Raw genomic sequence first — 27,399 nt, 5'->3', positions numbered from 1 at the left:
TGTACCGCAGTGCTTCGTTGATGCCTTAATGGCCAGGGGGCAGATTTAAAAGCGTTAGAAATATCTAACGACACGGCGATCACAACCTTCCCCTGGCCACTGCTTCCTCCGCCTGCGACTTGACCCGCAGAATCGCGTGGACAGTTGAGCGTCCACTCCTAAAACCAAACTGTTTGTCGGCCAAATTTGGACCGACCCTCTCAGATGCTCGACGAGGCGCGCGTGTATAATACGCTCAAAAAGTTTGGCGACCTCGTCGAGCAGCACATTGATGGGCCGGTAGGCCGACGGCGACTCTGCGGGTCTCCCCTCTTTCTTAAGCAGGACGAGCTTCCCGACTTTCCAACGCGCCGGGAAGACGCCCTGCACCATACAGGCGGAGAATAGACTGCGGAGCTGCGGCTCCCAGGTACTCGAGGGCTAACACCCAGGCTGTCCCGGGGATGCCGTCGAGACCCGGGGCGGTGTGTGTGCCCCGCAGCCGACACCCTGCCGCCCGCATTTCCGCGGGCGAAACCTCTGGGATATCCCTGGCCGACAACGACGATGACGCCACTTCCGGTGGCGCCATCGGTGGAGGAGTGGTATCCTCGGTGGCCGGGAACAAGGCCGCGACAACGTTGGCCAGTAGTTCTGGCTGGAGACTCTGCGACAGCGGGGGCGCCGCTGGACGAAGCTTGTTCATCACTAGTTTGTAGGGGCGCCCCACGGGTCCCCGTCGCGAGTCTCCATAAACTCCTTGCGTGCATCTACCTTTGCACTATGAATTGCCACCCTCAGCGCTCTCTTCGCCTCTTTATAGAGTCCGTATATCTGACGCTCACGGTCTTCATGGTCTCGTGCGCGAATACGGCGGCGGCGATGCCTGGCGTATCGGCGGCGCGCAGCCACGCAAGACGCGCGCAACTGCGCTAACTCCGCCGACCACCAGTACACCTCCGCCGCGGAGGACGACGGAGCGCCCGGGGCATGGCGGCGTCGCAAACGTCCGACATTGCCACCCCGAACCACTCCGCCTCCTGCTCGACCCTCACCGGACCCTCCGGCTCGGGGAGCCACGAGACTGCCAGAGCGGCCAGCTCTAGGGCCTCCTTGTCGAGGCGCCTTAATGCCCACCGCGGGCCGTCCTGACCAGGGGCACTCGGTCCACCACTGGGCTGGTTACGTTGACTCGTGGGCGCGGCGACATCGAACCTTATATATCGATGATCCGATAGTGTCTCCGCGTCCACGAGGACCCTCCAGCCACGGACACGACGTGCGACGACGGGGCACCCAAACGACAAATCAACAATTGACCCGCCGTTGTGCCGCACGCACGTGTCCACCGACCCTGTTCAGAACGGCCAGGCCGACGGAGATCGCCCATTCCTCCAGGACCTCACCGCGAGCGTCGGTCGCCGGCGAACCCCAGACCGCGGATTTCGCGTTGAAGTCACCGGCGACGATCGTCGGGTGAGGTTGGCCCTGCTCAACCAGGGCCCCTAGCCGAACGAGGAAAGATTCGAACTCGGCCAGGGGTCTGTTGGGGAGAAATAAACTCAACTATCCACAATTCCCCAACAGAGCCGCGACGCATCCCTGGCCCTTCTCGACTTTTGCGAAGGGCGGGGAGCCAGCGGCACTCCTTGGTGATGATGGCCACCGACCCGTCGATGTCCCCTACCCAGTTATCTCGGGGCGGGACAAAATACGGTTCGGCGACCACGGCCACTTGCACCGACCACTGCGCCAGGCTTTGGAGACAGCAGGTCCTGGGCGCGGGCGCAGTGGTTGATGTTCGCCTGGAGGAAACTTATATCCATTATTGATGGGCGATCTCCTCCACGTCCATCTCGGCCACTGCCTGTTGCGGTAGGCTCGCCGCCTGCGGCTGGGACAGAACCTCAGCCGCAGGCGCATTCTCTTCTTTGGGGGCGGCGCCGGTTGCGACGGGAGGGGCAGCATGCCTTCCCCTAAGCGGTGCCTGGCGGGCCTGCCAGCGGCCGCGCAGACTGCGCAGTTCGGCGGGCCTCCACATTCTCGGATCTTGTGGCCCGCCTGGCCGCAGCGGTAGCAAAGGTCGCTGCGGTCCACTGCGCAGTCGCAGCGCTCCCGGACGTGCCCGGACTCCAGGCACCGGAAACACCGCATTGGCCGCGACTCTAGGACGGTCACCTTAGCCGCGGTCCAGCCTATTAAGATGCGGCCCGCCCCTTGACCTTTTTGGGCCGCCTTTATGGGCATTTTCACCCAGGCGGTCCCTACACCTGACCGATCGGGGCGAATCTGCCGACTTTAATTAGCTCCGAGGAGCACTCACCGGCCTTTGAGAGGGCCGCTGCGACTGACTCCGGAGTGGCCGTGTAGTCCAGCTCCGTCAGCCGCAGTTCTACAGTCTTTGTGGGTCGGGATATTTACCATCCTCCGACCCGAGGCACTCCCTCAGCCTTGCGGCAAGGGAGTCGGCCCTCTCTTCGGAGTTGGCCCCGGGCACCTCGTACATTGGGGCGCCCGTGTCGCAAACTTTGGCCTCAACCTGCTGATATCAAGGCCGGTGAGGTTTCAACTCGCCTGGGCGTCCGTAAGGACCTGCTTATAAGATAGGCCCTTTGCTACCGCCGCAGGAGACAGACGTTATGACGACCGCTGCGGAGCGTGGCGGTCGTAACTTTGGCTCAGCCCGGCGCGCCGGCTGTCGCGGCTGGGTGTTCACCGCTGCAGCGGGCTTCCTCTTCTTCTTGTTTCGGCCCACCACTTCTACCCACGGCGTCTCCATCGATGCGGGGGCCGGCGGCAGAGGGCGGGGCTCCGGTGCAGGGGCTTGGAGGGCCGGCTTCTTCCTCTTTCCTTTGGAGGGTTTGGGGTTGAGCGCCGCCTTTTCCCTGGCGCCGTCGCCTCCTTCTTCCTGTTTTCAGGGCTCCTCTTCGTCCTTGATGCCGCTTCATTCGCTGTGGCCGCGGAGGACCTGCGACTGTTTGTGGCGGGGCGCTGGAGGGTCCTGCTACTGGAGTGGGGATTGGGGGAACGGGGACTGTTTTCTTTCCCGTCCCTTTTCCTTTCTCCCTCTTGGTCTTGGGCTGGGAGGGCCTCCTACAATTCCTCCCGACACGGGGAGTTGTGTATCCCCAGTTGACGTCCTTGTTTCGTGGGCCAGAGCGGGCCTCTGGGCTGGTCCCATCAGGGCTGACTCCACTCTGGCCTGGACCCTCGCTTCACCATAGCCCACATTTCTTCTGCTGACGTTTTGCTCGCAGACGCTTCGAGTTCCTCGAGCCGGCGGCGGAGGGCTGTATTCTCCTCTTGAATGAGCTTCATGCTCGCCTCGAGGCGGGCACTGTGTTCGAGCGACTTTTTCACCTCACACTCCAGACGGGCAACGACCTCTGATTCCGGCTGCGTGATATACCGGGTGATTTTATTAGTCACCCAGTTCAACGCTTTTGGGACGTCCCCTTAAGGTTGCCCGACTTGCGGACAATGGCGCGCACCACATGCCCGCACTTCTCAGGTCCTCCTTCGTGACGGGCTGGTCTTCGTCCGTATCTACCCGCGGAGGCACCGGCGACTTGACGAATTTAAGTCGGTCCTCCAGGGGCCTCTTCGGCCTTTTGGCGTGCTTCCTCGCGCTTGAGCCTGTCACGCTCGCGCTGCGCCTGTCTGAGGCCGACGTATTTTCCGACGGAGGGAGGACGTCCTCTCCCTCGGCCGTCGGTGGTCTGCGCCTTGGGCACCGGCTCGTCGGTGTCGCTGGTTAGGTTGAGCGACCAGCTGTCGATCGAGCGGGAATGCCTTCTCCATAGCCTCCTACTCCGGACGGAAGAGACACTCCCACTCGAGTCGCTATCGACTTCTGTGGCCACAGATGATCGGGCCACTCTCCATGGGCTTCTCGCCCGGAATCTCCTGCACAACATCTCCGTCGTTGGTTTGCACCTGCCGACCTCCGCCTCCCCGGCCGGAACCGGAGTAGGCAATCTCGTCAATAATATTTTGGGTGTTTTAAAAATTGAGTCCATATTGAGTCCCACGAGTATGGGGAAAGGGTGGTCCGCCCAGGCAGTGCCCCTGTACCTGGGTAAGCCTAGCGTAACCCGCACAGAGTGTCGGCCGGTACTCTGGCGGGGTCGCACTCGAGACCGAACTGCCCATCGGCCATGCATCCCTCGCGGTGCGCCGCCGCTTGGGATTCGGGGTGATTTTTATAGAGGCTTTCGTCCTCGCGGTCCGGGCGGTTAAGCCAAGACCCTCGGTCCAGTGGGAGCGCGAGACATATCCACAGACCTCCACACCAGATTACGATCTGCGACGGCGACAATGGAGAGGGAGTCCCCCCCACTGCCTGCTCGGGGCGGGATGAGCGCACACCGAGCCCGTCGACACCTCCGGACAGAACCGGGGGCCGCCCAAGATGGGCCAATCTCATCAAACTACGACACGACGGCCGCCGCAAGAGGCGACGACCGCCAACCACCTCGGTTGTCAGGATATTAGCCAGCGCGCAGATCAGCCTGATCGGTCTGATCGACGCGCCGTTGCCCAGGGTGCACCACGAGGAGGTTTCCTGACCCAGCACCCCCCCCAACCTAACCTAACCTTTTATGGTTTCGCGGAGAAAGTGCCTTATTACTACCGCCCAGCCTTCGCGGGGGCGACTGAGCGGTTATGTTGGGGTCACCGTGCCTTACGACCCGACGTTGCGCCGCCCGGAATTGATGTAGACCTTCGGGCGACCGCCGGGCCGAGTCCCTAACCCATGTACAACGCACGGCATACCAACTAAAACTCCGCGGTGGCCCTCTTCGGCGCATTAGGGACGGCTGCGGGCTTCCTCTGACGTTGAAATGTCTAGTCTGCGACCGCAACCGCCCCTGCGCGGTGCCGCCTTGCGGCCCGTCTCCTATGGGGGCTCAAAGCCCCCGCGCACCGAAGGACGCCCTCGGCGTCTACGGCAGCGTGAGGCCAACAACACGCTGCCGTCCATCCCGGGGGTCAACCGAATAGTGTGCGATGAACGCACTACACGCACTGAAAAGTGCATGCGCACTAGGACGGGCAGCCCCCTGCTGCCCGCCGACGACCCCCTTCGTGGCCCCTATTAGTCGCCTTTTACGACAGGCAGGGGATACCGTGGTGGAATTCTCCAAACGCCCCCATTCCACAGGGCGGGAGACGCCGGTCAGTCGTCCACCCGGCGCCTCCTACGTCTCCTCTGACGGCGGGAGGGATCCTCCCTCTCTCGATCCCTCTCGGCACTCTCCTTCTGCGAGAGGACCACCTCGCAGAAGTGGGCCACCGCACGCCAGGCCTCCGGGCTGCCGACCATGGAAGCGACCACGGCCGGCAGCGAGAGGTCTCCTCCGACGACTGACACGAGAGCGCTGCGCTCATCGTCCCAGGCTGGGCAAGACTCCAACGTATGTTGGGCCGTATCCCGCGGGCAGTTGTCACAATGGTGACACACGGCGCTCACCTCCGTGCCTACTATCTGACACAGGTACTCCCCGAAGCACCCATGCCCGGTGAGCACCTGCGTCAGGCGAAATGTCGCCGCGCCGTGGCGCCTGTCCAGCCACTGTGCAAAGACAGGACGCACTGCCGCTACGGCCCGAAGCCCCGCTGACGGGGCCTCCAGCCTGGAACGCCACTCCTCCACGGCGGCTCGCCGTAAGGAGGCCCTTTTGGCCTCCACTCCTTCAGGGCCGGACGCTGCCCGTTCCTGAACGCCTCCTCCCTCCAATGAAAAGTATCGGAGAGGGCTTTGGCGTCCAGATCCCAGGGCAGGAATCCGGCCAAAAGACAAGCCGCCTCGTACGAGACCGTGCGGTACGCCCGTATGGCCCGCTGCGCTACGACCCGCTGCGGGCCCCTCAGGAGGGCGACAGAACGCCCCCCCAGGGCGTCAGCCCAGACTGGGCTGCCGTACAACGCCATGGACCGCACGACCCCGTGGTACAACCTTCGGCAAGGGATACCAGGACCTTCCAGGTTGGGCAGCAGGCTAGAAAGAGCGCCCGCTGCCCTGGACAACTTTGTCCGCAACTTTTCAAAATGGGCGCGGAATTCCCACCGGCTGTCCAAAATCAGACCTAAATACTTCATAGTTTTGCCGATGGGAATCCGCACCCCTCAACCTCGATGTGGGCACCGGCCGGTGGCCCTCGCCGAGGCCCGTGAAAACAAATGGCCTCGGTCTTCTCGAGGGCCACCTTCAAACCTAAACGCCTGATTCGGCTCACTACGTGGCCGGTACCCACCGCCGCCAGGATCGCGGCGTCCTGGAAGGTCTTAGACGTCGCCGTGACCAACGTGTCATCCGCGTAACACGTCACGTCGACGCCCCAGAGATTGGCACCACGGAGCACCCAGTCGTACCCGATGTTCCACAAGAGAGGGCCTAGAACCGACCCCTGTGGGACACCGCACGACATCGCTCTTCGGTGCCACCCGTCGGCGCCCGGATACACCACGTACCTGTCGGAGAGGTACGCGCGCACCAGACGCCTGAGATAGGGCGGCACCACGTGGTACCGCAGTGCTTCATTGATGCATGGCCAGGGAGCGAATTAAAAGCGTTAGAAATGTCTAACGAGACGGCGATAATCACCATTCCCCTGGCCACTGCTTCCTCCGCCTGCGACTTGACCCGCAGAATCGCGTGGACAGTTGAGCGTCCACTCCTAAAACCAAACTGTTTGTCGGCCAAATTTGGACCGACCCTCTCGAGATGCTCGACGAGGCGCGCGTGTATAATACGCTCAAAAGTTTGGCGACCTCGTCGAGCAGCACGATGGGCCGGTAGGCCGACGGCGACTCTGCGGGTCTCCCCTCTTTCTTAAGCAGGACGAGCTTCCCGGTCTTCCACCGCGCCGGGAAGACGCCCTGCACCATACAGGCGGAGAATAGGCTACGGAGCCGCGGCCCCAGGTACTCGAGGGCTAACACCCAGGCTTTCCCGGGGATGCCGTCGAGACCCGGGGCGGTGTTTTGCCCCGCAGCCGAAACACTGCCGCCCGCATTTCCGCGGGCGAAACCTCTGGGATATCCCTTGCCGAAAACGACGATGACGCCACTTCCGGTGGCGCCATCGGTGGAGGAGTGGTATCCTCGGTGGCCGGGAACAAGGCCGCGACAACGTTGGCCAGAAGTTCTGGCCGGAGACTCTGCGACAGCGGGGCGCCGCCGGACGAAGCTTGTTCATGACGAGCTTGTATGGGCGCCCCCACGGGTCCGCGTCGAGAGTCTCCACAAACTCCTTACGTGCCGCGACCTTGGCCCTGTGCACGGCCACCCGCAGCGCTCTCTTCGCCTCTTTATAGAGGCCGTAGAGCTGCCGCTCCCGGTCTTCATGGTCTCGTGCGCGAATACGGCGGCGGCGATGCCTGGCGTATCGGCGGCGCGCAGCCACGCAAGACGCGCGCAACTGCGCTAACTCCGCCGACCACCAGTACACCTCCCGCCGCGGAGGACGACGGAGTGCCCGGGGCATGGCGGCGTCGCAAACGTCCGACATTGCCACCCCGAACCACTCCGCCTCCTGCTCGACCCTCACCGGACCCTCCGGCTCGGGGAGCCACGAGACTGCCAGAGCGGCCAGCTCTAGGGCCTCCTTGTCGAGGCGCCTTAATGCCCACCGCGGGCCGTCCTGACCAGGGGCACTCGGTCCACCACTGGGCTGGTTACGTTGACTCGTGGGCGCGGCGACATCGAACCTTATATATCGATGATCCGATAGTGTCTCCGCGTCCACGAGGACCCTCCAGCCACGGACACGACGTGCGACGACGGGGCACCCAAACGACAAATCAACAATTGACCCGCCGTTGTGCCGCACGCACGTGTCCACCGACCCCTGTTCAGAACGGCCAGGCCGACGGAGATCGCCCATTCCTCCAGGACCTCACCGCGAGCGTCGGTCGCCGGCGAACCCCAGACCGCGGATTTCGCGTTGAAGTCACCGGCGACGATCGTCGGGTGAGGTTGGCCCTGCTCAACCAGGGCCCCCAGCCGAACGAGGAAAGATTCGAACTCGGCCAGGGGTCTGTTGGGGGAGAAATAAACTCCAACTATCCACAATTCCCCAAACAGAGCCGCGACGCATCCCTGGCCCTTCTCGACTTTTTGCGAAGGGCGGGGAGCCAGCGGCACCCTGGTGATGATGGCCACCGACCCGTCGATGTCCCCTACCCAGTTATCTCGGGGCGGGACAAAATACGGTTCGGCGACCACGGCCACTTGCACCGACCACTGCGCCAGGCTTTGGGACAACAGGTCCTGGGCGCGGGCGCAGTGGTTGATGTTCGCCTGGAGGAAACTTATATCCATTATTGATGGGCGATCTCCTCCACGTCCATCTCGGCCACTGCCTGTTGCGGTGGGCTCGCCGCCTGCGGCTGGGACGGGACCTCAGCCGCAGTGGCACTCCTTCTTTGCTGGGGGCGGCGCCGGTTGCGACGGGAGGGGGCAGCGCATGCCTTCCCCCCTAAACGGTGCCCGGCGGGCCTGCCAGCGGCCGCGCAGACTGCGCAGTTCGGCGGGGCCTTACATTCTCGGATCTTGTGGCCCGCCTGGCCGCAGCGGTAGCAAAGGTCGCTGCGGTCCACTGCGCAGTCGCAGCGCTCCCGGACGTGCCCGGACTCCAGGCACCGGAAACACCGCATTGGCCGCGACTCTAGGACGGTCACCTTAGCCGCGGTCCAACCGATCAGGATACGGCCCGCCCCCCTCACCTTTTGTGCCGCCTTTATGGGCAGCTTTACCCATACCGTTCCTACCCCAGAACGGTCGGGGCGGATATGTCCGACCTTGATGTTTTCGACCGAACACTCACCGGCCTTAGAGAGGGCCGCTGCGACTGTCTCTGGAGTGGCTGTATAGTCGAGCTCACTTAGCCGCAGTTCCACGGTCTTCATGGGTCGGGAGATTCTGATATCTTCCGACCCGTTAAAACACTCCCTCAGCCTTGCGGCGAGGGAGTCGGCCCTCTCTTCGGAATTGGCCCCGGGCACCTCATACATAGGGGCGCCCGTGGCCGCAAACTTTGGCTTCAGCCTCGATATGTCAAGGCCGGTGAGGTCTACCCTTGTCTGGGCGTCCGTTAGCACCTGCTTGTACGAAAGCCCCTTTGCCACCGCCGCTGGCGTAAGCGAAATGATAACTGCCGCGGAGCGTGGCGGTCGCACTTTGGGTTCGGTCCGGCGTGCCTGTTGTTGTGCCTGCACTTTTTTCGGCGGCACTGCAGGCTTCGTCTTCTTGCTCTTTCTGCTTGCCACAACGACCCACGGTGTCTCCATGGAGGTGGGGGCCGGTGGCAATGGGCGGGGCTCCGGACTGGCTTGAACCGGGCCCTTCTTTTTCCCTCCTTCCTTTGGCGCCGGTGCCGTCTTCTTGGTTTGACCCTTCCTCTGGCGAGCGGCGCGGGGTGCCGGTGTGGTGTCTGGCGCCGTTGAGGGTCCCGCAATTGGCTGCGGTGGCGCGCTGGTTCCTTCTGCTACTGCGGCGGGGTGAGGGGGAGCGGGTTGGGCTGTCCTCTTCCCCGTTCCTTTTCCCTTTTCCCTCTTCGACTTCGGCGCGGGGGCACCACCTACTATGCCTCCTGACACTGGGAGCTGTGTGTCCCCCGAGGCGGCCTTTCTTTCGTGGGCCAGGCTGGGCCTCTGGGCTGGCCCCATCAGGGCCGACTCCAGTCTGGCCTGGACCCTTGCTTCTACCATGGCCAGCATTTCCTCCGTGGTGGTCCTGGAGTTGTTTGACGCTTCCAGGTCCTCGAGCCGACGGCGGAGGGAGGAGTTTTCCTCTTCTAGCCGCTTTACGCTCTCCTCCAGGCGCGCGCTGTTTTCGCGCCACTTCTTTCTCTCCTCTTCCAGACGGGTAATGGCGGCCGACTCTGGCTGCTGTACGTACCGAGTGATAATATTAATTACTCGGTTGAGCGCCTTTTGTGACGTGCCCTTTAGATTTCCGGACTTTCTCACAGTTGCCCGCACAATTTGCCCGCACTGGATTAGGTCCTCCTTAAGGACGGGTAGGTCATCGTCCGTGTCGGTTTTGGGAGGGAGCGGCGACTTCACGTAACGCAGCCGCTCTTCCAGCTCCTCTTCGGCCCTCTTTCGCGCCTCTTCCCTCTTCAGCCTGTCCCGTTCTTGTTGGGCCTTCTTTATCCCGACGTATTTTCCAGTCGTGGGAGTGGGAGTGGAACGCCCTCTCCCTCGACCGTCAGTTGTTGGCGCCTTGGGTGGCGGCTCGTCGGTGTCACTCGATCGAAGCGAGCAGTTGTCTATGGACTGGGAGTGTCTCCTCCAGAGCCTTCTGCTCCGGACAGAGGAGACACTCAGGCTTGACTCCGAGTCCATTTCCAACTCTTCCGGCCTAGATGATGTTCCGGCCTCCACTACCATGGGCCTGTCGCCCATGCTCTTCTCCACCTCATCACCGTCGTTGGGCTTGCGCCCTCCGACCTCCGCCTCTCCAGTCGGAACCGGAGTAGGCAAACGCGTCAAAAGGATTTGGGGTTTTTTAAAATTGATTAATTCCATTTTGAGTCCCACGAGTATGGGGGAAAGGGTGGTCCGCCCAGGCAGTGCCCCCTGTACCTGGGTAAGCCTAGCGTAACCCGCACAGAGTGTCGGCCGGTACTCTGGCGGGGGTCGCACTCGAGACCGAACTGCCCATCGGCCATGCATCCCTCGCGGTGCGCCGCCGCTTGGGATTCGGGGTGATTTTTTATAGAGGTTTTCTTCCTCGCGGTCCGGGCGGTTAAGCCAAGACCCTCGGTCCAGCGGGAGCGCGAGACATATCCACAGACCTCCACACCGGATTACGATCTACGACGGCGACAATGGGAGGGAGAGTCCCCCCCACTGCCTGCTCGGGGCGGGATGAGCGCACACCGAGCCCGTCGACACCCCCGGGACAGAACCGGGAGCCGCCCAAGATGGGCCAATCTCGACACTACGACACGACGGCCGCCACAAGAGGCGACGACCGCCAACCACCTCGTTGTCAGGATATTCGCCGGCGCGCAGATCAGCCTGATCGGTCTGATCGACGCGCCGTTGCCCAGGGTGCACCACGTGGAGGTTTCCTGACCTAACCTAACCTAACCTAACCTAACCTTTTTTTTTTTTTTTTTTTTTGGTTTCGCGGAGAAAGTGCCTTATTACTACCGCCCAGCCTTCGCGGGGGGCGACTGAGCGGTTATGTTGGGGTCACCGTGCCTTACGACCCGACGTTGCGCCGCCCGGAATTGATGTAGACCTTCGGGCGACCGCCGGGCCGAGTCCCTAACCTATGTACAACGCACGGCATACCAACTAAAACTCCGCGGTGGCCCTCTTCGGCGCATTAGGGACGGCTGCGGGCTTCCTCTGACGTTGAAATGTCTAGTCTGCGACCGCAACCGCCCCTGCGCGGTGCCGCCTTGCGGCCCGTCTCCTATGGGGGGGGGGCTCAAAAGCCCCCGCGCACCGAAGGACGCCCTCGGCGTCTACGGCAGCGTGAGGCCAACAACACGCTGCCGTCCATCCCGGGGGTCAACCGAATAGTGTGCGATGAACGCACTACACGCACTGAAAAGTGCAGCGCGCACTAGGACGGACAGCCCCCTGCTGCCCGCCGCCGCCCCCCCTTCGTGGCCCCTATTAGTCGCCTTTTACGACAGGCAGGGGATACCGTGGTGGAATTCTCCAAACGCCCCCATTCCACAGGGCGGGAGACGCCGGTCAGTCGTCCACCCGGCGCCTCCTACGTCTCCTCTGACGGCGGGAGGGATCCTCCCTCTCTCGATCCCTCTCGGCACTCTCCTTCTGCGAGAGGACCACCTCGCAGAAGTGGGCCACCGCACGCCAGGCCTCCGGGCTGCCGACCATGGAAGCGACCACGGCCGGCAGCGAGAGGTCTCCTCCGACGACTGACACGAGAGCGCTGCGCTCATCGTCCCAGGCTGGGCAAGACTCCAACGTATGTTGGGCCGTATCCCGCGGGCAGTTGTCACAATGGTGACACACGGCGCTCACCTCCGTGCCTACTATCTGACACAGGTACTCCCCGAAGCACCCATGCCCGGTGAGCACCTGCGTCAGGCGAATGTCGCCGCGCCGTGGCGCCTGTCCAGCCACTGTGCAAAGACAGGACGCACTGCCGCTACGGCCCGAAGCCCCGCTGACGGGGCCTCCAGCCTGAACGCCACTCCTCCACGGCGGCTCGCCGTAAGGGAGGCCCTTTTGGCCTCCACCTCCTTCAGGGCCGGACGCTGCCCGTTCCTGAACGCCTCCTCCCTCCAATGAAAAGTATCGGAGAGGGCTTTGGCGTCCAGATCCCAGGGCAGGAATCCGGCCAAAAGACAAGCCGCCTCGTACGAGACCGTGCGGTACGCCCGTATGGCCCGCTGCGCTACGACCCGCTGCGGGCCCCTCAGGAGGGCGACAGAACGCCCCCCCAGGGCGTCAGCCCAGACTGGGCTGCCGTACAACGCCATGGACCGCACGACCCCGTGGTACAACCTTCGGCAAGGGATACCAGGACCTTCCAGGTTGGGCAGCAGGCTAGAAAGAGCGCCCGCTGCCCTGGACAACTTTGTCCGCAACTTTTCAAAATGGGCGCGGAATTCCCACCGGCTGTCCAAAATCAGACCTAAATACTTCATAGTTTTGCCGATGGGAATCCGCACCCCCTCAACCTCGATGTGGGCACCGGCCGGTGGCCCTCGCCGAGGCCCGTGAAAACAAATGGCCTCGGTCTTCTCGAGGGCCACCTTCAAACCTAAACGCCTGATTCGGCTCACTACGTGGCCGGTACCCACCGCCGCCAGGATCGCGGCGTCCTGGAAGGTCTTAGACGTCGCCGTGACCAACGTGTCATCCGCGTAACACGTCACGTCGACGCCCCAGAGATTGGCACCACGGAGCACCCAGTCGTACCCGATGTTCCACAAGAGAGGGCCTAGAACCGACCCCTGTGGGACACCGCACGACATCGCTCTTCGGTGCCACCCGTCGGCGCCCGGATACACCACGTACCTGTCGGAGAGGTACGCGCGCACCAGACGCCTGAGATAGGGCGGCACCACGTGGTACCGCAGTGCTTCATTGATGCATGGCCAGGGAGCGAATTAAAAGCGTTAGAAATGTCTAACGAGACGGCGATAATCACCATTCCCCTGGCCACTGCTTCCTCCGCCTGCGACTTGACCCGCAGAATCGCGTGGACAGTTGAGCGTCCACTCCTAAAACCAAACTGTTTGTCGGCCAAATTTGGACCGACCCTCTCGAGATGCTCGACGAGGCGCGCGTGTATAATACGCTCAAAAAGTTTGGCGACCTCGTCGAGCAGCACGATGGGCCGGTAGGCCGACGGCGACTCTGCGGGTCTCCCCTCTTTCTTAAGCAGGACGAGCTTCCCGGTCTTCCACCGCGCCGGGAAGACGCCCTGCACCATACAGGCGGAGAATAGGCTACGGAGCCGCGGCCCCAGGTACTCGAGGGCTAACACCCAGGCTTTCCCGGGGATGCCGTCGAGACCCGGGGCGGTGTTTTGCCCCGCAGCCGAAACACTGCCGCCCGCATTTCCGCGGGCGAAACCTCTGGGATATCCCTTGCCGAAAACGACGATGACGCCACTTCCGGTGGCGCCATCGGTGGAGGAGTGGTATCCTCGGTGGCCGGGAACAAGGCCGCGACAACGTTGGCCAGAAGTTCTGGCCGGAGACTCTGCGACAGCGGGGGCGCCGCCGGACGAAGCTTGTTCATGACGAGCTTGTATGGGCGCCCCCACGGGTCCGCGTCGAGAGTCTCCACAAACTCCTTACGTGCCGCGACCTTGGCCCTGTGCACGGCCACCCGCAGCGCTCTCTTCGCCTCTTTATAGAGGCCGTAGAGCTGCCGCTCCCGGTCTTCATGGTCTCGTGCGCGAATACGGCGGCGGCGATGCCTGGCGTATCGGCGGCGCGCAGCCACGCAAGACGCGCGCAACTGCGCTAACTCCGCCGACCACCAGTACACCTCCCGCCGCGGAGGACGACGGAGCGCCCGGGGCATGGCGGCGTCGCAAACGTCCGACATTGCCACCCCGAACCACTCCGCCTCCTGCTCGACCCTCACCGGACCCTCCGGCTCGGGGAGCCACGAGACTGCCAGAGCGGCCAGCTCTAGGGCCTCCTTGTCGAGGCGCCTTAATGCCCACCGCGGGCCGTCCTGACCAGGGGCACTCGGTCCACCACTGGGCTGGTTACGTTGACTCGTGGGCGCGGCGACATCGAACCTTATATATCGATGATCCGATAGTGTCTCCGCGTCCACGAGGACCCTCCAGCCACGGACACGACGTGCGACGACGGGGCACCCAAACGACAAATCAACAATTGACCCGCCGTTGTGCCGCACGCACGTGTCCACCGACCCCCTGTTCAGAACGGCCAGGCCGACGGAGATCGCCCATTCCTCCAGGACCTCACCGCGAGCGTCGGTCGCCGGCGAACCCCAGACCGCGGATTTCGCGTTGAAGTCACCGGCGACGATCGTCGGGTGAGGTTGGCCCTGCTCAACCAGGGCCCCCAGCCGAACGAGGAAAGATTCGAACTCGGCCAGGGGGTCTGTTGGGGGAGAAATAAACTCCAACTATCCACAATTCCCCCAACAGAGCCGCGACGCATCCCTGGCCCTTCTCGACTTTTGCGAAGGGCGGGGAGCCAGCGGCACCCTGGGTGATGATGGCCACCGACCCGTCGATGTCCCCTACCCAGTTATCTCGGGGCGGGACAAAATACGGTTCGGCGACCACGGCCACTTGCACCGACCACTGCGCCAGGCTTTGGGACAACAGGTCCTGGGCGCGGGCGCAGTGGTTGATGTTCGCCTGGAGGAAACTTATATCCATTATTGATGGGCGATCTCCTCCACGTCCATCTCGGCCACTGCCTGTTGCGGTGGGCTCGCCGCCTGCGGCTGGGACAGAACCTCAGCCGCAGGCGCATTCCTTCTTTGGGGGCGGCGCCGGTTGCGACGGGAGGGGGCAGCGCATGCCTTCCCCCCTAAGCGGTGCCCGGCGGGCCTGCCAGCGGCCGCGCAGACTGCGCAGTTCGGCGGGGCCTTACATTCTCGGATCTTGTGGCCCGCCTGGCCGCAGCGGTAGCAGAGGTCACTGCGGTCCACTGCGCAGTCGCAGCGCTCCCGGACGTGCCCGGACTCCAGGCACCGGAAACACCGCATTGGCCGCGACTCTAGGACGGTCACCTTAGCCGCGGTCCAGCCTATTAAGATGCGGCCCGCCCCCTTGACCTTTTGGGCCGCCTTTATGGGCATTTTCACCCAGGCGGTCCCTACACCTGACCGATCGGGGCGAATCTGCCCTACTTTAATTAGCTCCGAGGAGCACTCACCGGCCTTTGAGAGGGCCGCTGCGACTGACTCCGGAGTGGCCGTGTAGTCCAGCTCCGTCAGCCGCAGTTCTACAGTCTTTGTGGGTCGGGATACTTTCACATCCTCCGACCCGAGGCACTCCCTCAGCCTTGCGGCAAGGGAGTCGGCCCTCTCTTCGGAGTTGGCCCCGGGCACCTCGTACATTGGGGCGCCCGTGGCCGCAAACTTTGGCCTCAACCTGCTGATATCAAGGCCGGTGAGGTCAACTCTCGCCTGGGCGTCCGTCAGTACTTGTTTGTACGACAGCCCCTTGGCCACCGCCGACGGCGTTAGGGAAATGATAACCGCCGCGGAGCGTGGCGGCCGCAATTTGGGCTCCGCCCTGCGCGTCGGCTGCGGCGGCTGTGCATTGGCCGCTTGCGCTGTAGCGGGCTTCCCTTTCTTTGACTTCTTGGCCACCACTACCCACGGCGTATCCATTGACGCAGGGGGCCGGCGGCAGCGGACGGGGCTCCGGCGCTGGTTGCACTGCCTGTCCTTTCTTTCCTCCCTTTCTTGTTTTGGGGCCTGGCGCCTTCCTCTTTCAGGTGCACCGTTCTTCTCGCGGTTTTTTCTGGCTGTTGGTGCCGTCGTGGGCGTCACAGCCGCCGTCGCCGAGGAGGGACCCGCTATGACTTGCGGCGGGGCGCTGGAGGGCCCAGCAACAGGAACGGGGATAGTGGGAGCCGGGGCGGGAGCAGGTGCAGGCTTGGCCGACTTTTTCCCAATACCTTTGCCCTTTGGCTGCTTACTTTGCGCTCCCCCAACGATACCATCCGCTACCGGGAGTTGCGTATCCCCGGTAGTCCTTCGTTCGTGTGCCAATGGGGGGCGCTGTGCCGGGCCCATCTGGATAGACTCCATCCTGGCCTGCACCCTTGCCTCAATCATTGCCAGCACTTCTTCCGTAGAAGGCTTACTGGCAGACGCCTCTAGTTCTTCTAGGCGCCTCCGTAGGGAGCTGTTTTCCTCCTGCAACTTTTTCACGGATTCCGCAAGTTGGGCTCCGCGCTCTTTCCACTCGCGTGCCTCCTTTTCTAAGCGTGCCATCAACTCGGATTCCGGCTGCTCGACGTATTGTTTTATTGTGTCCGTCACATGATTGAGTGCTTTCTGCGAGGTCCCTTTTAGGTTCCCCCGACTTACGGACTATGTGACGGACCATATGACCGCAGTGTAGCAGGTCTTCCTTCGAGATGACTCGGGGTTCCTCGATGTCCATGCGTTTCGAGGTCACCGGCCGTTTTTCTTGTCGAAGTTGATCCTCGAGTTCTTTCTCCATTCTTTGACGGGATTGCTCCCGCCTTCGAGCGTCGAGCTCTTTTTGGGCCTTTTTAAGGCCCGCATAATGCCCGGTAGATGGCGGACGCCCTCGTCCTCTGCCATCAGTCGTGACCGCTTTCGGAGCCGGTTCGTCAGTCTCGCTCGTCAAGCATATTTCGCTCTCCTTGGAGCGAGAGTGCCGTCTCCAGAATTTCTTGCTACGGACCGACGACATACTCTCACTTGATTCGGAGTCGATTCCGAAGCTGTCAAAAGGCCTTGTGAACTCGGCCGCTACCTCCATGGGCCTTTCAGCCGCACTCTCCTGCACCTCGTCTACGTCATTGGCTTGCACCCGCCGACCTCCGCCTCTCCAGCCGGAACTGGAGTAGGCAATCTCGTCAATGTGATTTTGGGTTGTTTAAGATTTAAAAATTCCATTACTGTTCCCACGAGTATGGGGGAAAGGGTGGTCCGCCCAGGCAGTGCCCCCTGTACCTGGGTAAGCCTAGCGTAACCCGCACAGAGTGTCGGCCGGTACTCTGGCGGGGGTCGCACTCGAGACCGAACTACCCATCGGCCATGCATCCCTCGCGGTGCGCCGCCGCTTGGGATTCGGGGTGATTTTTTATAGAGGTTTTCTTCCTCGCGGTCCGGGCGGTTAAGCCAAGACCCTCGGTCCAGCAGGAGCGCGAGACATATCCACAGACCTCCATACCGGATTACGATCTACGACGGCGACAATGGGAGGGAGAGTCCCCCCCACTGCCTGCTCGGGGCGGGGTGAGCGCACACCGAGCCCGTCGACACCCCCGGGGCAGAACCGGGAGCCGCCCAAGATGGGCCAATCTCGACACTACGACACGACGGCCGCCACAAGAGGCGACGACCGCCAACCACCTCGTTGTCAGGATATTCGCCGGCGCGCAGATCAGCCTGATCGGTCTGATCGACGCGCCGTTGCCCAGGGTGCACCACGTGGAGGTTTCCTGACCTAGCACCCCAACCTAACCTTTTTTTTTTTTTTTTTTTGGTTTCGCGGAGAAAGTACCTTATTACTACCGCCCAGCCTTCGTGGGGGGCGACTGAGCGGTTATGTTGGGGTCACCGTGCCTTACGACCCGACGTTGCGCCGCCCGGAATTGATGTAGACCTTCGGGCGACCGCCGGGCCGAGTCCCTAACCTATGTACAACGCACGGCATACCAACTAAAACTCCGCGGTGGCCCTCTTCGGCGCATTAGGGACGGCTGCGGGCTTCCTCTGACGTTGAAATGTCTAGTCTGCGACCGCAACCGCCCCTGCGCGGTGCCGCCTTGCGGCCCGTCTCCTATGGGGGGGGGGCTCAAAAGCCCCCGCGCACCGAAGGACGCCCTCGGCGTCTACGGCAGCGTGAGGCCAACAACACGCTGCCGTCCATCCCGGGGGTCAACCGAGAGTGTGCGATGAACGCACTGCGCGCACTGAAAAGTGCGCGCGCACTAGGACGGGCAGCCCCTGCTGCCCGCCGACGACCCCCTTCGTGGCCCCTATTAGTCGCCTTTTACGACAGGCAGGGGATACCGTGGTGGAATTCTCCAAACGCCCCCATTCCACAGGGCGGGAGACGCCGGTCAGTCGTCCACCCGGCGCCTCCTACGTCTCCTCTGACGGCGGGAGGGATCCTCCCTCTCTCGATCCCTCTCGGCACTCTCCTTCTGCGAGAGGACCACCTCGCAGAAGTGGGCCACCGCACGCCAGGCCTCCGGGCTGCCGACCATGGAAGCGACCACGGCCGGCAGCGAGAGGTCTCCTCCGACGACTGACACGAGAGCGCTGCGCTCATCGTCCCAGGCTGGGCAAGACTCCAACGTATGTTGGGCCGTATCCCGCGGGCAGTTGTCACAATGGTGACACACGGCGCTCACCTCCGTGCCTACTATCTGACACAGGTACTCCCCGAAGCACCCATGCCCGGTGAGCACCTGCGTCAGGCGAAATGTCGCCGCGCCGTGGCGCCTGTCCAGCCACTGTGCAAAGACAGGACGCACTGCCGCTACGGCCCGAAGCCCCGCTGACGGGGCCTCCAGCCTGAGACGCCACTCCTCCACGGCGGCTCGCCGTAAGGAGGCCCTTTGGCCTCCACCTCCTTCAGGGCCGGACGCTGCCCGTTCCTGAACGCCTCCTCCCTCCAATGAAAAGTATCGGAGAGGGCTTTGGCGTCCAGATCCCAGGGCAGGAATCCGGCCAAAAGACAAGCCGCCTCGTACGAGACCGTGCGGTACGCCCGTATGGCCCGCTGCGCTACGACCCGCTGCGGGCCCCTCAGGAGGGCGACAGAACGCCCCCCCAGGGCGTCAGCCCAGACTGGGCTGCCGTACAACGCCATGGACCGCACGACCCCGTGGTACAACCTTCGGCAAGGGATACCAGGACCTTCCAGGTTGGGCAGCAGGCTAGAAAGAGCGCCCGCTGCCCTGGACAACTTTGTCCGCAACTTTTCAAAATGGGCGCGGAATTCCCACCGGCTGTCCAAAATCAGACCTAAATACTTCATAGTTTTGCCGATGGGAATCCGCACCCCTCAACCTCGATGTGGGCACCGGCCGGTGGCCCTCGCCGAGGCCCGTGAAAACAAATGGCCTCGGTCTTCTCGAGGGCCACCTTCAAACCTAAACGCCTGATTCGGCTCACTACGTGGCCGGTACCCACCGCCGCCAGGATCGCGGCGTCCTGGAAGGTCTTAGACGTCGCCGTGACCAACGTGTCATCCGCGTAACACGTCACGTCGACGCCCCAGAGATTGGCACCACGGAGCACCCAGTCGTACCCGATGTTCCACAAGAGAGGGCCTAGAACCGACCCCTGTGGGACACCGCACGACATCGCTCTTCGGTGCCACCCGTCGGCGCCCGGATACACCACGTACCTGTCGGAGAGGTACGCGCGCACCAGACGCCTGAGATAGGGCGGCACCACGTGGTACCGCAGTGCTTCATTGATGCATGGCCAGGGAGCGAATTAAAAGCGTTAGAAATGTCTAACGAGACGGCGATAACAACCTTTCCCCCTGGCCACTGCTTCCTCCGCCTGCGACTTGACCCGCAGAATCGCGTGGACAGTTGAGCGTCCACTCCTAAAACCAAACTGTTTGTCGGCCAAGTTGGGACCGACCCTCTCGAGATGCTCGACGAGGCGCGCGTGTATAATGCGCTCAAAAAGTTTGGCGACCTCGTCGAGCAGCACGATGGGCCGGTAGGCCGACGGCGACTCTGCGGGTCTCCCCCGCCCTGCACCATACAGGCGGAGAATAGGCTACGGAGCCGCGGCCCCAGGTACTCGAGGGCTAACACCCAGGCTTTCCCGGGGATGCCGTCGAGACCCGGGGCGGTGTTTTGCCCCGCAGCCGAAACACTGCCGCCCGCATTTCCGCGGGCGAAACCTCTGGGATATCCCTTGCCGAAAACGACGATGACGCCACTTCCGGTGGCGCCATCGGTGGAGGAGTGGTATCCTCGGTGGCCGGGAACAAGGCCGCGACAACGTTGGCCAGAAGTTCTGGCCGGAGACTCTGCGACAGCGGGGGCGCCGCCGGACGAAGCTTGTTCATGACGAGCTTGTATGGGCGCCCCCACGGGTCCGCGTCGAGAGTCTCCACAAACTCCTTACGTGCCGCGACCTTGGCCCTGTGAATGGCCACCCGCAGCGCTCTCTTCGCCTCTTTATAGAGGCCGTAGAGCTGCCGCTCCCGGTCTTCATGGTCTCGTGCGCGAATACGGCGGCGGCGATGCCTGGCGTATCGGCGGCGCGCAGCCACGCAAGACGCGCGCAACTGCGCTAACTCCGCCGACCACCAGTACACCTCCCGCCGCGGAGGACGACGGAGCGCCCGGGGCATGGCGGCGTCGCAAACGTCCGACATTGCCACCCCGAACCACTCCGCCTCCTGCTCGACCCTCACCGGACCCTCCGGCTCGGGGAGCCACGAGACTGCCAGAGCGGCCAGCTCTAGGGCCTCCTTGTCGAGGCGCCTTAATGCCCACCGCGGGCCGTCCTGACCAGGGGCACTCGGTCCACCACTGGGCTGGTTACGTTGACTCGTGGGCGCGGCGACATCGAACCTTATATATCGATGATCCGATAGTGTCTCCGCGTCCACGAGGACCCTCCAGCCACGGACACGACGTGCGACGACGGGGCACCCAAACGACAAATCAACAATTGACCCGCCGTTGTGCCGCACGCACGTGTCCACCGACCCCTGTTCAGAACGGCCAGGCCGACGGAGATCGCCCATTCCTCCAGGACCTCACCGCGAGCGTCGGTCGCCGGCGAACCCCAGACCGCGGATTTCGCGTTGAAGTCACCGGCGACGATCGTCGGGTGAGGTTGGCCCTGCTCAACCAGGGCCCCCAGCCGAACGAGGAAAGATTCGAACTCGGCCAGGGGGTCTGTTGGGGGAGAAATAAACTCCAACTATCCACAATTCCCCCAACAGAGCCGCGACGCATCCCTGGCCCTTCTCGACTTTTGCGAAGGGCGGGGAGCCAGCGGCACCCTGGGTGATGATGGCCACCGACCCGTCGATGTCCCCTACCCAGTTATCTCGGGGCGGGACAAAATACGGTTCGGCGACCACGGCCACTTGCACCGACCACTGCGCCAGGCTTTGGGACAACAGGTCCTGGGCGCGGGCGCAGTGGTTGATGTTCGCCTGGAGGAAACTTAGGTCCATTATTGATGGGCGATCTCCTCCACGTCCATCTCGGCCACTGCCTGTTGCGGTGGGCTCGCCGCCTGCGGCTGGGACAGAACCTCAGCCGCAGGCGCATTCCTTCTTTGGGGGCGGCGCCGGTTGCGTCGGGAGGGGGCCGAACAAGCCTTCCCCTAGCGGTGCCCGGCGGGCCTGCCAGCGGCCGCGCAGACTGCGCAGTTCGGCGGGGCCTTACATTCTCGGATCTTGTGGCCCGCTTGACCGCAGCGGTAGCAAAGGTCGCTGCGGTCCACTGCGCAGTCGCAGCGCTCCCGGACGTGCCCGGACTCCAGGCACCGGAAACACCGCATTGGCCGCGACTCTAGGACGGTCACCTTAGCCGCGGTCCAGCCTATTAAGATGCGGCCCGCCCCCTTGACCCTTTTTGGGCCGCCTTTATGGGCATTTTCACCCAGGCGGTCCCTACACCTGACCGATCGGGGCGAATCTGCCCTACTTTAATTAGCTCCGAGGAGCACTCACCGGCCTTTGAGAGGGCCGCTGCGACTGACTCCCGGAGTGGCCGTGTAGTCCAGCTCCGTCAGCCGCAGTTCTACAGTCTTTGTGGGTCGGGATACTTTCACATCCTCCGACCCGAGGCACTCCCTCAGCCTTGCGGCAAGGGAGTCGGCCCTCTTCGGAGTTGGCCCCGGGCACCTCGTACATTGGGGCGCCCGTGGCCGCAAACTTCTGGCCTCAACCTGCTGATATCAAGGCCGGTGAGGTCAACTCTCGCCTGGGCGTCCGTGAGGACCTGCTTGTAAGATAGGCCCTTTGCCACCGCCGCAGGAGTCAGCGTTATGACGACCGCTGCGGAGCGTGGCGGTCGTAACTTTGGCTCAGCCCGGCGCGCCGGCTGTCGCGGCTGGTGTTCACCGCTGCAGCGGGCTTCCTCTTCTTGTTGGCCCACCACTTCTACCCACGGCGTCTCCATCGATGCGGGGCCGGCGGCAGAGGGCGGGGCTCCGGTGCAGGTTGCGCTTGTGGGGCCGGCTTCTTCTTCCCTGGGGTTTGGGGAGAGCGCCGCTTTGAGCGCGCTTTTCCTCTCGCTTCCTTCTTTTTCTCTCTTCGTCCTTGATGCCGCTTCATTCGCTGTGGCCGCGGAGGGACCTGCGACTGTTTGTGGCGGGGCGCTGGAGGGTCCTGCTACTGAGTGGGGATTGGGGAGCGGGGGTAGTTTTCTTCCCGATCCCTTTTCCTTTCTCCCTCTTGGTCTTGGGCTGGGGAGGGCCTCCTACAATTCCTCCCGACACGGGGAGTTGTGTATCCCCAGTTGACGTCCTTGTTTCGTGGGCCAGAGCGGGCCTCTGGGCTGGTCCCATCAGGGCTGACTCCACTCTGGCCTGGACCCTCGCTTCTACCATAGCCCACATTTCTTCTGCTGACGTTTTGCTCGCAGACGCTTCGAGTTCCTCGAGCCGGCGGCGGAGGGCTGTATTCTCCTCTTGAATGAGCTTCATGCTCGCCTCGAGGCGGGCACTGTGTTCGCGCGACTTTTTTCACCCTCACACTCCAGACGGGCAACGACCTCTGATTCCGGCTGCGTGATATACCGGGTGATTTTATTAGTCACCCAGTTCAACGCTTTTTGGGACGTCCCCTTAAGGTTGCCCGACTTGCGGACAATGGCGCGCACCACATGCCCGCACTTCTCTAGGTCCTCCTTCGTGACGGGCTGGTCTTCGTCCGTATCTACCCGCGGAGGCACCGGCGACTTGACGAATTTAAGTCGGTCCTCCAGGGCCTCTTCGGCCTTTTGGCGTGCTTCCTCGCGCTTGAGCCTGTCACGCTCGCGCTGCGCCTGTCTGAGGCCGACGTATTTTCCGACGGAGGGAGGACGTCCTCTCCCTCGGCCGTCGGTGGTCTGCGCCTTGGGCACCGGCTCGTCGGTGTCGCTGGTTAGGTTGAGCGACCAGCTGTCGATCGAGCGGGAATGCCTTCTCCATAGCCTCCTACTCCGGACGGAAGAGACACTCCCACTCGAGTCGCTATCGACTTCTGTGGCCACAGATGATCGGGCCACTCCCTCCATGGGCTTCTCGCCCGGAATCTCCTGCACAACATCTCCGTCGTTGGGTTTGCACCCGCCGACCTCCGCCTCCCCGGCCGGAACCGGAGTAGGCAATCTCGTCAATAATATTTTGGGTGTTTTAAAAATTGAGTCCATATTGAGTCCCACGAGTATGGGGAAAGGGTGGTCCGCCCAGGCAGTGCCCCTGTACCTGGGTAAGCCTAGCGTAACCCGCACAGAGTGTCGGCCGGTACTCTGGCGGGGGTCGCACTCGAGACCGAACTGCCCATCGGCCATGCATCCTCGCGGTGCGCCGCCGCTTGGGATTCGGGGTGATTTTTATAGAGGTTTTCTTCCTCGCGGTCCGGGCGGTTAAGCCAAGACCCTCGGTCCAGTGGGAGCGCGAGACATATCCACAGACATCCACACCAGATTACCATCTGCGACGGAGACCATGGGAGAGGGAGTCCCCCACTGCCTGCTCGGGGCGGGATGAGCGCACACCGAGCCCGTCGACACCTCCGGACAGAACCGGGGCCGCCCAAGATGGGCCAATCTCATCAAACTACGACACGACGGCCGCCGCAAGAGGCGACGACCGCCAACCACCTCAGTTGTCAGGATATTAGCCAGCGCGCAGATCAGCCTGATCGGTCTGATCGACGCGCCGTTGCCCAGGGTGCACCACGAGGAGGTTTCCTGACCTAGCACCCCACCTAGCACCCCAACCTAACCTAACCTAACCTAACCTAACCTAACCTAACCTAACCTAACCTAACCTAACCTAACCTAACCTAACCTAACCTAACCTAACCTAAACCTAAACCTAAACCTAAACCTAAACCTAAACCTAAACCTAAACCTAAACCTAAACCTAAACCTAAACCTAAACCTAAACCTAACCTAAACCTAAACCTAAACCTAAACCTAAACCTAAACCTAAACCTAAACCTAAACCTAAACCTAAAAAACCTAAACCTAAACCTAAACCTAAACCTAAACCTAAACCTAAACCTAAACCTAACCCTAAACCTAAACCTAAACCTAAACCTAAACCTAAACCTAAACCTAAACCTAAACCTAAACCTAAACCTAAACCTAAACCTAAACCTAAACCTCCTTCCTTCCTTCCTTCCTTCCTTCCTTCCTTCCTTCCTTCCTTCCTTCCTTCCTTCCTTCCTTCCTTCCTTCCTTCCTTCCTTCCTTCCTTCCTTCCTTCCTTCCTTCCTTCCTTCCTTCCTTCCTTCCTTCCTTCCTTCCTCCAAGAAATGGCGTGCGTTGCGACGAACTACACTTGCGCCCCGAGTGTGTATCACTTGTTCGTGTGCGTGAGCATAATATTATCATTAACTGTGAGATGTTACTGCTCGACGAATTCTAGTATAGTAGTAGTGGAAAAAGGTTGTGTGAAAAAAAAGAAAAAAAAAAAAAAAAAAAAAAAAAAAAAAAAAAAAAATTACTATTTGAATATTTATTTTGTTTGAAAGTTTTACTTTTTTTTGTGTTTGACCTCAGGTTAGAGTAACTTATAGTAAACTGCTTCTTTCAAGACGACTTTCTCGCAGTTAAATTTAAGTCTATGCAAGGCCGAGGACGGGTGAATGACTCGCCGGATAACGAATTGGAGATTTTAGAGTACTTTGAGCGGGATCCTCGGCGAAGCACAAGAATGGCGGCACGGGAATTTAATATTAGTATTTGTGTGGAAAACATGAAGTAGCTACGGATTACACCCGTATCATTTCCGTCGGACGCACGCAATTCACGACAACGATGCACTGGTAATGAAATATATAATATAAAATATATAATATATAAATCGCCGCGGCAGCCGTGGCTTGGCCGGCGAGAAGCCCGGACTTAACACCCCTGGATATTTTCTTGTGGTCGGAAATAAAAAGACTCGTGTATTTTCGGGAACACGAAACACCTGACGAGTTACGTAGTGCGATAGTGGACGCCTTTAACCGAGTGAAAAGTGACAGAGACACATTGCGAAAGCTTAAATACAATAACTTAAAACGTGCACGTTTGTGTATCGAACGCGGCAGACTCCATTTCGAGCAGTTGCTTCATTACCAGGAAGTGTAAATAGGTAATTTGTAAATAAACTGTTTAGGTATGTAAGTTGATATTTTGTAAATAGCTCCAATTTTTAAATACGCCAGAAATACTCATAGTTCTTTCGCGCTGTTTATTTTTTTTTTATTACTATGACAATAAATGAAGTAGGTATTTTATCGAAAAGTAATGCTTAAATAAAGTAGTTATTTCCGACGGTCCTAAGCCCGTGTAAAGTATGAAGGAGAAATTGGAGTATCCATTTACTTGTTTATTTTTTGTGACTAGCTTTCGCCCGCAGCTTCGCCCGCGTGGATTTCGGACGTCAAAAATGGAGGAGGTGCCCAAGTTTTTCATATATGGTGGTATGCAGGTGGTCCGAGTGTCCGGTCAGGGTCTGATGATGGGATCCTGGTAAAATCGAAGGAAGCATATAGTATGACTAGCTTTTGCTCGCGGCTCCGCCCGCGTTGTAAAGTTTTTCAGGCTATAGTACTCCACGAACAAAGGGCTATCCAACACAAAAATATTTTTTCAGTTTGTACCGGTAGTTCCTGAGATCAGCCATTACTGCTCCGCTCCTATTGGGTATAGCGTGATGATATATAGCCTAAAGCACTCCACGAACGAAGGGCTATCCAAGACAAAAAAAAAAAAAAAAAAAAATTTTCAGTTCGAACCGGTAGTTCCTGAAATTATCCCTTACTGCTCCGCTCCTATTGGGTATAGCGTGATGATATATAGCCTATAGCACTCCACGAACAAAGGGCTATCCAACGCAAAAAGAATTTTTCAGTTTGGACCGGTAGTTCCTGAGATTAGCGCGTTCAAACAAACAAACAAACTCTTCAGCTTTATATAATAGTATAGATTCAGTATGCATCCGTGATGTCTTATTATTAGCGTATTTCATGTATAACTTTGGTGTTTCTATACCGATTTCTATGATTCTTTTTATGGAATATTTAATAATGTTAACTTTTTAATTAGGGATGACTGAGAGTGTTATAAACGTAAGAGTAGACAAATATAATGAGAAAGCTTCGAACTGCTAAGCTATCAGGACTTACACGTGTTATTGTGAGTCAACCATAAAAGATAGACATATGCTGTCGTGGGATATTTTTATATAATTTTAAGGAGAACATTTCCGTCATACATGATTTCTGTGTAGCTTTAACCATTAAGGTTGCACACGCGACGGAAGCTTAAAAAATGGAGTAACTTCTCCCGTTTTCCCAACATTTCCCTTCACTGCTCTGCTCCTATTAATTGTAGCGTGATGAAAAGTATACTATAACCAGCTCAGGAGTATGAAAATAATTGTACCAAGTTTCGTTAAAATCCGTCGAGTAGTTTTGTTTCTATAACGGTTATACAGACAGACAGACAGACAAAAATTTTACTTATTGCATTTTTGGCATCAGTATCGATCCCTAATCACCCTCTGATAGTTATCATTATATTGGAAATATATTTCATGTACAGAATTGACCTCTCTACAGATTTATTATAAGTATAGATAGATTTTAATAAATTTAATAATGCTTGTTCTTCTAAAGTGAAAATGAAAAAAAAAATAAACAATTGCGTTCGTGCCTCGTATCAGAACGTAAGTTGTGATCTGATATTATCCCAAATACAATCAATACCATAACCATCATAAAGCATTTAATTTAAAGGTGGTAGTGTAGCAGGTTTTCAATTCAGTGACTCTGAAACCGCGCGCGCGTCTTTCCGCTCTTGGTAGGTATCAGCTGACACGCGTTGGTAGTGTGTGCGTCGTGTTTGTGAGAATTGTTGCGGCGCGGCGTTATAAAAATCATTATCAAACTCGAACGATGAAAAATTTTATTTGATTATTTTTTATTATCGACAGTAGAATTTATTCACTATTTTTCTGCATCCTACAAACTGTTCTTAAGTAAAACACGCTTCGGTTCCAAAACGACTATAAAGTC

At 60.0% G+C, this 27,399-nt stretch overlaps 1 protein-coding gene across 1 annotated transcript; it reads right to left on the bottom strand.

The window, feature by feature from the left end:
- Positions 1-2,575: 2,575 nt before the first annotated feature.
- LOC119191935 (MAP7 domain-containing protein 1-like) lies at positions 2,576-10,514 on the bottom strand. Its single transcript, XM_037445789.1, has 4 exons — positions 9,019-10,514; positions 3,588-3,786; positions 3,199-3,375; positions 2,576-2,887 (listed from the first exon to the last, which is right to left on the bottom strand). The coding sequence occupies exons 1-4, from the start codon at positions 10,512-10,514 to the stop codon at positions 2,576-2,578; spliced, it is 2,184 nt and encodes a 727-aa protein (XP_037301686.1).
- Positions 10,515-27,399: the final 16,885 nt, after the last annotated feature.

The sequence above is a fragment of the Manduca sexta genome, unplaced genomic scaffold, assembly GCF_014839805.1.
Source record: "Manduca sexta isolate Smith_Timp_Sample1 unplaced genomic scaffold, JHU_Msex_v1.0 HiC_scaffold_2137, whole genome shotgun sequence".
Lineage (NCBI taxonomy): Eukaryota > Metazoa > Arthropoda > Insecta > Lepidoptera > Sphingidae > Manduca > Manduca sexta.
The sequence above is the reverse complement of the archived record's forward strand: the minus strand, read 5'-3'. Positions and strand labels throughout refer to the sequence as shown.